General features: G+C 28.3%; 2 protein-coding genes across 2 annotated transcripts; both read right to left on the bottom strand.

The window, feature by feature from the left end:
- Window positions 1-1,351: 1,351 nt before the first annotated feature.
- LOC109339386 lies at window positions 1,352-1,908 on the bottom strand. Its single transcript, XM_019576816.1, has one exon. It carries the CDS (start codon window positions 1,854-1,856, stop codon window positions 1,539-1,541), a length of 318 nt encoding a protein of 105 aa, XP_019432361.1. The 5' UTR covers window positions 1,857-1,908; the 3' UTR covers window positions 1,352-1,538.
- A 505-nt stretch (window positions 1,909-2,413) lies between these two features.
- Window positions 2,414-5,512, bottom strand: LOC109339385 (myb-related protein Myb4-like). The gene is made up of 3 exons (XM_019576815.1): window positions 5,374-5,512; window positions 3,419-3,548; window positions 2,414-3,284 (listed from the first exon to the last, which is right to left on the bottom strand). The coding sequence occupies exons 1-3, from the start codon at window positions 5,510-5,512 to the stop codon at window positions 2,525-2,527; spliced, it is 1,029 nt and encodes a 342-aa protein (XP_019432360.1). The 3' UTR covers window positions 2,414-2,524.
- Between the last annotated feature and the right edge of the window lie 7,508 nt (window positions 5,513-13,020).

The following is a 13,020-nucleotide window of genomic DNA, read 5'->3' as shown; positions in this document are numbered from 1 at the left end:
TTTTATATTTAATCTATTTACTATAATTTGTTTGATTAAATACTAGAACTACCAAATTTCCCTCCTTATTTTTCATTTGGCAACTTATTATCATTTTTTCATTTACAAAGTTTCCTACCTATTTTTTTCATTTACTAAATTCCCTTGCTCGTTTTGTCCTTTGCATATTTCCTTAATTAATTTCTTAATAGTTTCCTACTTATTTTTTTCACTTGATTCATTTCATTTGCTCGTTTTCCCCTATGTATGATCCTCTAGAATACTTGTCTCACCAAGGTATGTCTTATTGCTAATCTTCTAAAACACTCAAACGCACATTTAATATTATACTTCTATATAAAACGAAATCATGTCTAAGAGGTGTATAGTTGATTAAACATGTTTAATTTTTATATTACTATATCTTTACTATTTATAAAAAGAAGATTCAAGTAATTGAACACGTATAATTTCATTCGATTTCATTCAGTAACCATCATGACATAATTTTCATATTCAAATTTTATCATTTTTAACATCCTAATATTTCCTATAAGAAATTAAACTCCTACATGTTCTTTTATTCTTATTCATCAATATAACGCTATTATTTCAAATATTCTCCTACTTCTGTTTTCTCTCTTCATCACCCCAAAAGGAACACCAGTTAAGAAATTTATACAAAGTTATGTATACACTTGATACTAAAAAAATAAAAATGCGAATTGATTGACAAAGAGTGCATGTCAACCCATATTCTTATTTTCTAAAATTGGATATCTAAATTTTATATATTACATTCACCTTTTTTTTCATCGAATATATATATATATATATATATATATATATATATAATATTATAAATTTTGTTTGAGTATTTAATGATGATTTTAAACTCTTCATTTTGAATCATTATTATCTCTTCATAATTCAAATAAAGATAGATAATACACCAATTGTATAAATTTTTACAATATTAGTATATAAATAATACAATCATATTTAATTATACATGATAAATTATAATTATGGTTATATTTTGAGATGGAGCGTAGAGAATTTTGGTTTTATATTTTGAGATGGGGCGTAGATTATCTCAAAAGAAAGTATCTTCATTTAATATCAGAATAATAGTAAAAAGTAACAAATCATTCTATTATACATGATTATATTATTATTTTGTAAATTAAAAAACTTCATGTTCAAGTTCTTCAATAATACTAAAAGGTCAATCATTTATTCCCTCAACTCTGTTAATTTATACTAGAAAATAGTTTCATGGCCACCATGTCCATGTTTTAGTTTTAAACCGCGATATAAAATCAATTAAGACATCTTAGCGTATACAACATCTCTCTCACTATAAACATTTCGACAATCCAAAAACTAGAAAACCATTTTACCTAAATAAACTTTTGTAACTAATTAAGACAAGAAGTGATTAAAAACTCAAAGTGATAATCTGCCACATTAACCAAGGGAAAGTGCATACAAATGAAACAAAGAGTACAAAGAAAGAACTACATATATAGGATATCCCATATTGTCTTGTCGTGTCTTCAATATTTTTTATGTGCCATTGTTGGTGGCACTTTATTGGGCAAGCGAGGAGCACCAGTGGTGAACTCTATAGAGCCATCTCTTTCTTTGTTATCATCAGTATCACGATTCAATTGAGACTGATTAGTGTTAGAATCTTTGGTTTGAGAACTCTTAGAAATATTGTGTGCACTTGAAAACATATCAACTGGTTCAGAATCTGCAATCTTTCCTCCTTCAAGTGGTGTGCCATGCTTGTAAACTACCCTCACTGCTTCATCTTCATTTAGCCTTGCTTGTGAAGTTCCATAAGTGATATCATCTTTACTCTTTGCCATGCTTTGTAACCACAAGACTTCAACTAATGCCTCTTAATTAGTCTATTTTGCTTTAATTTGTTGATATATACTGAAGATTCTTAAATGGTTTGGATTTTATAGGCCAAAGTTTTTTGCCACGTGGTTGGTTCTTTGTAGCACTTTATGACAAGTGTGTTGAGGATGTTCTAGTTGGTGACATGTGGTTGATTTGTAGCACTATAACGACCGATTTTATTAAAGTTACTAGAAACTACATGTGGATTCTATGTACATGGGTATTTATGATATAAGATCCAAATTCAAGTTTTACCAGAAAGATTATTAATATATTCCCATATATTATTTTTTTCATGTGTGAAATGATAGGGGAAGAACAAACTTAATTTTTTTTATAAATCATGTAATATTAATACTATGGTGAAACCCATAAAATGATTATTTACTTGAAATATATTAGTTTCTTATCCATACGATGAATGATTGTAGTTTACCAACAATATGCAATTCCTTTCATAGCCATATATCCAATGGTGGACATTTAATTTTTGTACTTCAATCTACAGTCTGCCCCCAGCATGAATTTGGGGGAGAATACAAAAAACACATAATTCTTCACAGACATTGTGATAATACAATTATTGAGTTTCAAATGGATTTATTTCCTAAACTATGGGGTTGTATTAAACTTAAAGACCAGGATTTTGAGGCCAAGAAGACCACCAATGAACATAACCCAAGTCTATATCAGAATCAGATTCCGGGCTTCTAATAATCTCATAGAAATCAAGTGGCTGAGGATTCATTCCTAGCTCAACCATTGCATTATTCTTCTCTACGCAAAGATCCTTGTTTGTCTCCTTTGTTGCATCTGACCCAAAGTCATTCTCTAAGTCATGGAGATACTTTTTGGTTTCAGCATCTTGAACACCCTCTTGTCCAAAATTTGGGGGATTGCTAGCACCAACTTGCCCTAATTGGACATCATTTGTTTGAATGGGTATGTTATCTAAGATTTTCCAAAAATCATAATCTTCCTCCATTGGCATTTCAACCACAGAATTTGGTTTCTCAGCTTCTTGTAATGATTTGTTTACATTGGAAGATACTAAAGTTGATAACTGGTTTGAGTTCTTGGTGATATCAACAAATTCGTTGAAACTTTTCTCTTCCAAATCTTCCTCAGGATCCTTAACCATTGCAACCTCAGACGCTTCCATATCATACATATTTCCAACAGTAGGAATGACTTGATTTAGCGTCTCATTCAAGAAAATTGGCTTAGATGAAGATATAAAGGATGGTGCTATAGATATCCCCATCTTGTTTTCATTTGAAGCAATCTCTAATGTTTTTTTGTTAGCCAATCTTTTCTTCAAGTGGGTGTTCCATGCATTCTTGATCTCATTATCTGTCCTTCCAGGCAAATGGGATGCAATCTTTGACCACCTGAAATCAATTTATTTAGAAACAAAAAAGAATGATACACGTACAATATGGTAATAATGCCCTAATGATAAACAAATTATACTCACAAACATTACATGAAGGTTGTGTTTTTAACTTGAGACAGAAAGACTTACTTGTTTCCAAAAGCCTCATGTAGCTTCATTATGGTTTCCACTTCCTCTTTTGTGAATTCACCTTTCTTCAAATCAGGCCTAAGATAATTTACCCATCTCAAACGACAACTTTTCCCACATCGCATGAGTCCTTTATAAATACAAAATGAGCAACTCAGATTGGTAACAACAAGGCAAAAATACTACTTTGCTCCACTAATTTTTTTTTGGTTTCAACCGGTAAGTTTTCAACATCTAATAGATGAATCCTTTATGTTTCTGTCAATAACGCTGTCAAAAAATATATGGATCTCTCTTATTTTCTCTTTGTGGGAAAATGTAGCAGATGCAGCCTAATTGTATATACTGCACACACTTGCGAGTTGACGAATACTTGATTTTATATTCATCTTACATATTGGTCCCAAACAAGTGAATTTTATTTGAATGATTATTGTGTCCACTTGGCACTCCTTCTATAAAATAATTTGTGTGGTGCAATTAATTAAATAGTTTAATATCTATATATCGTCCACATGATTATTTATATACAGTGTGTATATTATTCATGATTTATTTATATTATTTATATTTAAAATTATAACAATGATTAAAATAAATGATGTAAAAACTTTTATACAATTAGTATATATATTTTTTTCTCTTAGTACAACTTTTAAGAAGAATGTAGATGGGAAATTGGAAATTTAAGATGAAAGGAAAATTAGGGAAAAAAGGAGAGATCATGAAAGTAGGAAAGAGAGGAGATAAAGGATGATTTAAGAAGAATGAAGTCATGATCTAATGGACAAAAATGAGGATGTTTAAAAATTTATAGACTTATTTGGAACAAAACAACTAATAGAATGCAGTTGAAATAAAAAAAAGATTGAAGATTCATTTCATCCCTTAAAATTTTTGTTGTACCAATTTGCTTCTTCAAAAATAAGAAAACTTGAATTAGTCTCCTAAGATCTCAAATATTGATCAAATTAGTTATTTGTAGTTTTTTGATATAATTTTTGGGACACTCTAATTCTTACTAGAAATCAACAAGACATTGGTTTACTAGTGTAAGACCCAACTAGATCTCTACAAAGACCAATACGTCAATAGTTCAATTGTTAAGAGCGACATTTGTTAGAAAGGAGAACCGTACCCTAAAATGAATTAATTCCTTATTCATACGGTGGAAAAATACCCTTAATAGAACCAAATTCTTTTATTATTAATTATTTTGACTCACAATTATAATATTTAAAGATGTGCTTGATTAAATTAGTATCCACAATTTTGAGAAATAAGTGTGTTTTATGATTAACAAATTTTTCACCAATTACAAAATTACCTTTTAGACAACCTATTATTAAGCATGTGCTATACATCATTATATTGATGTGTAGTAGAAACTAATAAAAAACACTCGAGCTGATAATTTTTATGTCCCGTATAGACCCATATATCCGAGTACTGACATATGTTATAGTCACTGGTAGTAGTATGTGACAATATTTTTCGTATAAAAAATGTAACATATGAAATACACTAGGATGCAATATATAAATATAAAAACTCATAAAAATGTAAAAATTAAAAAATGAATGAAAAAATAATAATGCCTCATAAGTAAGAAACAAAAGTTGCCCATTTAAGATTGAAGGAAAAAAATCCAATGGCAGTTTAATATTTGAAAATATTATATAATTATTTTTTGTTAAAGACTAGTTTTAAAATGTTACCACAGTAATGTTAAGTTTATCACAATTCTAGTAAAAATATAGTAGATACAATCACAATTACAATTTTAATTTTATATTACAGAAACTTTCAACCATAAAACGGAAACAATTCAAAGCAAGCGAGTATCTAGTACATTTATTTGGATTTGGAGGGATTATGTTTTTGATATTGGGATGAAAAATGTTCTGAAGTATTCTAACTTTACACATTGATTAAAGAAAATGAGCATTTGATACCTGCTTGTTTGGGGAGAGCACGCCAATTATCATGGCCATATTTTTGAATGAAAGCTATGAGCCTCATATCTTCTGCAGGACTCCAAGGACCTCTCTTCACTTGACTCTTATCACAGCATGGTGATCTTCCATTCCCCATTTTCTCTTACAAAAACCCAATTATGCTTCTATCAAATGCCAATGTGTTTGGTTTTCTCTTCTCTATATACTACTAGATGAGAATAACCATGCATGAACCCGGACATGTCTTGCAACAAACTAGGGTGATATGGTGCAATTAATATATAGAATAAATCTATGAACCATAGATAAAATCCAAGATAGTTACTTTAAGTGTATTATTCATATATTTTAATTAATTAATTTTCTAAAAGTTTAAATTTAATGAAATAATTCTCATTACTTGATTACCATTAAAAATGTGAAAATTATATTTATTCCACTAAAAATATGTCACGAATTAAATGAAAAAATGTAATAAAATATAAATCAAATCTAAGTGATTCGTTGATCTCAAAATTTTCCTTAAAACCTCTCGACGATATCTATATTCTTTTTTTACTGTAGATAAAGGGCGTTCCCTAGATTATCGAAATGGGTACAATGATCAGCAACAATGTTATTTCCATATACCCAACAAGAATAGAATGACTAATATCATATTTAAGAGATTCAACAATACCAATTATCGTTGGACCTTTATTGATAGTTATTATCTTTTTGGTCAATACAGAAAAGGCCCATGACAATTGATAAATAAGAGAATTCCTTAAACATGATTTTAGGAAATTGATCTTTATTGTGTATATGAAAGATACTTTGTTCTCATTTTATCTAAAAATGATTAGTCATTGATACTCGAGGGCACCCTTATTGTATCCGAAAATTTGAACTCGATAAATATTTTTCTTCTATGGGTCACTAAGATAAGGGTGAGGCTCCCAAGCAGGGTGACATTTAGATTAGGGTCACCAGTTTTTTTATTTTCAAATATCGATGATGTTTTTAAATAAGAACATTTTTTGTTGTTCTTGGTCAATGAAAAGTGAGGAGAGAGATAGATATTGTGGAACCCAACTACTAAATAAGAATAAGAATGATGTTTGTCATTGTAAAAAAAATATACATTACTCTCATTTCAAATGAAATTGTAAAAAATTATAAAATAATATATGGAACCATATTTTATTTACTTGGTAGAGATGCTTAAACTAACTTTAGTTGATAAAACTGAAATACATACATGAATTATGATTTCCGTAGTTCAAACTTAGAAAATTGCATTCTAACTCTTTCATACTCTCTTAATCATTCTCTTAATTATTTGCATAAAAAGTGATATATGTTGGTTCATACCTCGGAGATAATCACAATTTATTTTATTTCTTTACATTATCTCATGTTTAATATGTTATTATTGAGGAAATATGGTAAAATTCTAAGGATGGTTGGTTCAATGACATTGGATATCAAGTAAAATGCATTCAGTATGAGGTCATATTGTGTAATGTTAGAATAATATCTAGCATTGTTACTCGAATATTATAGCTAAGAAGGAACTATAATACATTCAAACTAGTATATGATTGATCAATGATTGTATCTTACCATTCATGAATATGAGATATAATGTCCGCACGTAGGTACACTTTAAGAGTAATGTTATGCTTGAATGACCCACCCTAAAAACAATACATGAATTATTAAGTGAGTGTCACAAGTGATTCACATAGTTACTATAAGGTATATGGTCCTTCAAAATAAACGCATTGCGGTTCCCAAAATAAGGTGTTATATATGTTTTAATACATTTAAATGTCATCCACAATTGATCAACCATAATTATGAGTGATCATAAATATTAATCTTCCATATAAAATTAGGAATAAGTTACATTCATATCCACGAGTTTCAGAGAAATTATATAAATCACCACTTTATTTTTTACACCTACAAAAATATCTAATTTATATACATATAGTACACTAATTACCTTTATAGCATAGATAAATGCAATCTTTTAAATAAAAAATGATAAATATAATTAAGTAAAACAAAATATGACATGTTGTATGTGGAGACATGTTCAAGTAATATACGAGTTAATACATTTTCATTATTATTTTTTTGTTACAATATAGTATAAGAGTGAATTAAACAATATCTACTTAGAATTATTGTTACACTTTGTAACAAACCAAATATAATAAAGAAATATTGACTCTTATAGTATTTAGACTTGTTTGTACAATATACAATATTTTGTATAACTTAGGAGGATTTATGTAACTGAACAAATGAATAAATAATTTATGTAATTTTACTGAAACTCGGAGGTATTAGTATAATTTCCTATAAAATTACTAAACACATGAAATGAATAATGTAAATGAAACGTACTTCCATCTACATCAATTGTATCTTTGGCACCCTTAATTAGTATGGTTGCAAAATGCATGATCATATGTCATGTTAGTAATCAAGAAACCAAAGTTATGGTATACAAAGGTGACATCCCTTGTCTTGTGTTCAATTAATTAAGATATTTGGACAAAAAGACTAGTATAGAGATAGACATTGATCAAAGTAAAATTATGTCCAATAACAAATATTCTAAATCTTTTAGTGGTTTTCCCTTGATAGATGCATCTCCCAATTTGTAATATCAAAATTACATTAAAATATGATTATCATTTCACTGTTACTAAAACATATAGTGTCACAAACTTAGAACAAGAACTTGAAGAAAAAGTCAGTTGGAATAGGACTTAAATGTGTGCCTAACTCATAATAGATGAATCTAACGAAAAGGCTACACCATGATCATTTCTCCCTCTAAATAATGAAATTACTATTATAATTTATACATGGTATTGGTTAAGCGGGGGAGAATCCTCTAAAATGTAACTTCATCTTCATATTCAAGTCTATATAAATTTCGACCAAATTTTGATATACATATAGTAATTTAAATTATTTATCATATTCAATAATTTAGATGAATACACTTAAAATATGTTACTAGACTTCCAACGCTGATTTAGATGGATGAGGTAAAAGGTCCATACCACTCTGGCCGCTTTAATGAACTGTTTTTTCTTCAAAAAAGATAAATTATTTTCTTGTTTGAAAAATTGTAACGTGGATATATTTTTTATGTATGTTGTTTAGAATCCTTGTCTTGGTAAACAACTACATCAATGGTTATGCAAGTAATCCCTTAGTTTATTTAACCTTTGTAAAAAATAAAGGCATTATAATAGTATTGAAAAAAAGGTTAATATATTTATGACAGTCTATTAATGTTTAATTGATATATTTTTAAGAGAAAATATCAATGAATTACCTATTAAAATAGATATTATTTCTAAAAATAATATATTTTAATTGCAATATCTTATTGGTAAAAAGGAAATATATCATTGATTAATATACTCTTAAAAGGAAATATTTTTTTAGATAGTATATTTTTCGAAATTAATATGCTAAAAATAATTTATTTTTGAAATTAAAATAACTCTATTGATTAATATCTATATCTATCTAATTTCTATATCTATACCATATATAAAGCCAAAACTTGAAATAACTTTTCTCATGGTGTAATATTCATTTCCTATATTGCCCTTAACATTATTTAATTTTTACAAAAAAAAACTATATAATCCTAAGCAACTACCACCAATACATTAATTAACCACATATCTTACCTTAAATTAAACATTATCATAAAACACAAAAAATATAATATAAAGTATACCGAACACAATAAATACATTTTAATTCACAAAAATGAAATATATAAAAATTAAATATGTAGTATCACACAATATTCGCCGGCAGGCACGAAATGCCTCTACACACTAGTTATATATAAAACCAAAACTTGAAATAACCACCACCATATTTCTGTTTTCCTATTTTGCTCTAAATATTTTTTATTTCTAAAGTAAAACCATATAATCCTAGATAATTATAATTAATATATCTCACTTTAAGTTGGATATTATAATAAATTCAAAAATAATAACATGAAGTACATCCAATAAAAAATATTCTAATTCTCTAAAATAAAAAATAAAAATTTAATACTTAATATCATAAAATAAGAATTTGGATCGGTATACACAACGTGTGTATCGACATGCAAGTGCTCTTAAAAGGAAATATATTTGTCCAGTTATAAGTTAGTGCAAATATGTTCCCAAAAAGAAAGTTTCATTTTTAATTCTAAGTATTTTGTTTTCAAATTTAAATATCTCTCTATTAAAAATAAAATATAATGTTGTTATATCTTTTATTGCAATTAACGAGGAAGATCATCGTACTCGTTTGTGTAGGTATTTTACTTCAAAACAAAAGTTCTGAACATTTCCTCTCAGACTTCAAGAAATCAAAATGAATGAGAAAGAAGAATGTTACATTATTTTAAATGTTCAAAATATTTTTGAAAACAAAAAAATTGTTAATTTTCTAATTTTAAAATATTATCAAAGGAAATGGAAAAATAGATTCCAATAATTACATTAAAAACTAAAGAAGCCATTATCTGTGTTAATTTGTTGGTTTTCTAAAATCGTCAAATGACAATTTATAGCAAATAATGTTGAAAATATTATAATAATTCACTCTAATGCATGACTCTATAAAAAATAATGCACGGCTTTTAATTGATTGTTTTTAAAATATTAAAAATTATAATTAATTTCATACTTTAAATAAAGTTTATTAATAATTACTAAAATAAATCCTGAATACTTTTTTATAGAATATAATTTTAAACCAGTGCAATAACATATGTTGATAACTACTTTTAATATAGTACCATGATTTGATGATTTTATCAAATGTATTTGGCCATGTGATGTTGGAAACATGGTGAGTTATCATGTCACTAAAGACGGATATGCACTTAATAAATATTTTTATTTGACCATTGCACTTTTTAAATTGTGGCTTGCTTACCTCTAGGATAGACAGTGAACTGAATTAATTCAGTATTCATTCAAAATTCGACTTTTTATTTAGCTTGATAAACATAGCTCATGAACTAAATGAGTTGAACTTGAGTTGAATACAGTTCGACGCATTAAGTTTAGGAGTTGACTCGATATATATGAGGGATTAGTTTACATCCAAATTAAATTATATTAGTTACACTCAATTTTATCCATTCATTTTTTAAATCTAACGGAGCATAGAGAGTGAAAGAACTGATAAGAAAGAAAAAATGAATCTTAGATGATTAGTGTAATTTAAACTATTGTAATTAAAAAAACGAATGGATGAGATTGAGTGTGACTAGTATAATTTAAATTGGGTGTAAACTCATCCCCTCATATATACACTAATTTTTATGTTCATTGTTATTATATCACGACTTATGTATTTTTTTATATTTATTTTTATTATATATAAACAAAGTTATATTTATGTAGTAATTTTAAAATTTAATTATTTGAGTTATTCAAATAAACCAATTTAAACTGAAACCAAATGGTTCACAAACTTTAATCTAGCATGACTCGAATTAAAAATATAACTCTGAACCAATTCAATTTGGTTCATTTCCAACTCTACTTACACCACTCTATATTGCCACTTATGTAAATCCCCTCAAAGTAAATGCTAATTTGATTGGTCATGTTCTCTTTCTATCTAAATCCATTGTAAATGATGATTTGATTGGACAAATTCATACTTTCTACCTAGTTTTTTATAATTACAAAAATTATATGAGCTAGTTCAATCATAAAACCAATGAAGTGAATCTCATATTTGTATGATACAACAATTATATTATATTGATCACATAGATATATTGGTCAATATATAAGATGTAATGGACAATTTTTATTCTACAAATATTGATGATCAAATGGAAAGCCAAATATTGTTTGTACTTTTAAAACATAGTCTACTATTCTGACAAATTTGTTTGTGTAAGTTGTATAAATAAAAGTATTTATAGATTTATTATTAGATTTTTAATATTAATGTGAATATAAACGATTATTCGGTGAAATTGTTATTATTTATTTTTCAAACATGAATATTGCACAATGGGTTATTCTTGATGGGTGTTAACTATTAATGTTTTCCTTATGAATTTGCACTTTTCTTTGTTATCACACTAGCCCTTGAGTAATAATAGGTTTGGATTAGTCCGAGTATTTTATTACAATGAGTTGCTCTGTTGCTTCATTTTTGGACTTAGAAATGTTCCAGACTCGTGCTAATATCTACTGGGTCTGCTAATCGTGGGTCCTTGGGTATCCAGTAGATTTGCGAGTATCTACAAATTCAAAAATATTAAAAATAATTGTGAGAAGTTTACGTAAGTGTGTGTTTGTTTCTACAATATTATATGTTATTTAATCATTTAACAAGAGAAAATAATTATAAAATATAATTTAAAGTTTTAAACCTAATTTAAATTGTCTATTAAACATAACTCATTTTACTCAAAGAAACATAAAATCAAAGTCACTACTTCAACATTATGATGTAAAATTGATTTAACAAGCATTGTTTAATAAATATAATATTAGATTACACATATGAATTAACAATATAAGATCATATCACATTCCTTACATCATTGTTTAACAATATAACAATCATATTTATGAATTAATATGATATTACAATGATGAATTAACAATATAAAATTACAATAAATTAATATGATATTACAATTATGTTGCTATATATATATAAAGGAATAAAGAGTTTGAGTATCTCATTGTCATGACCCGGACCATCGAACAAAGGGTCTAAAAAATCTTGGGTCTCAATTACCCATGTATCCAAAAATACGAACCCGTACTCGATGTAACGCCCCGAAAATTACTCCAAAAATCTTGCTCAAAAATGAGTAATTTTTTATGAATAATGAAGTCATATAAAATTTATTTCCTTATATTCGTTTTATTTTCGGAACATCACTTTAAGTAACATACAAAATGCGGAAAATCAAAACCATTACATAATGGTAATAAAAAATAACTCAATATAACTTCAAATCATACTTCATTAGATTAACATAAAATGTTGGTACGAAATACAAGGCGAAATCCTAATCGTCGCCCAAATAAAACTACTCACAAAATAAATACCCTACACAGGTACCCTAATCCAAAAGCAAAATAGAAATGGAAATAACTCTTAGCGGCTAGCCCCAGCGTCCGCGGGTGTGCTGGAACACTCACTTGGTTCCTCCTCTATCCCCGAGTCGGAGGAGAGGTTGAAAACTTCAATGGAGTCCTCAATGTTGATCAACTCCACACAGTCATCCTCTTCAGCTGCTGGCTCCTCTTCCTCCGCCGCCATCTCCTCTTCTGGAACATAGGACGAATGTTGCGAGGGAGTCACCACCCTCGCATCCGCCTGGAGGTCTGGCATCGTCTGCCGAGCTGCTCTCCTCCATACTAGCGAACTGATCGCGTCGTTCCAAGTCCGTCGCCTCCTAGAAGGCCCTACACCATCTGGTCTCTGAGGGGTCACAGACTGAGTCGATGACACAACAAGTGCCGGCCTACAAGGTGGCAGGGTAAAAGAAGCCTCCATCTCCTCGTGATGGTAGGGAAAACGCATGGAAGACCCATCACATACCATCTCTATCTCTAAGGCACAAGGGCTTGTGTA

This window comes from Lupinus angustifolius, unplaced genomic scaffold (assembly GCF_001865875.1).
Source record: "Lupinus angustifolius cultivar Tanjil unplaced genomic scaffold, LupAngTanjil_v1.0 Scaffold_74_33, whole genome shotgun sequence".
NCBI lineage: Eukaryota > Viridiplantae > Streptophyta > Magnoliopsida > Fabales > Fabaceae > Lupinus > Lupinus angustifolius.
This window is presented reverse-complemented; position numbering and strand designations above follow the sequence as displayed.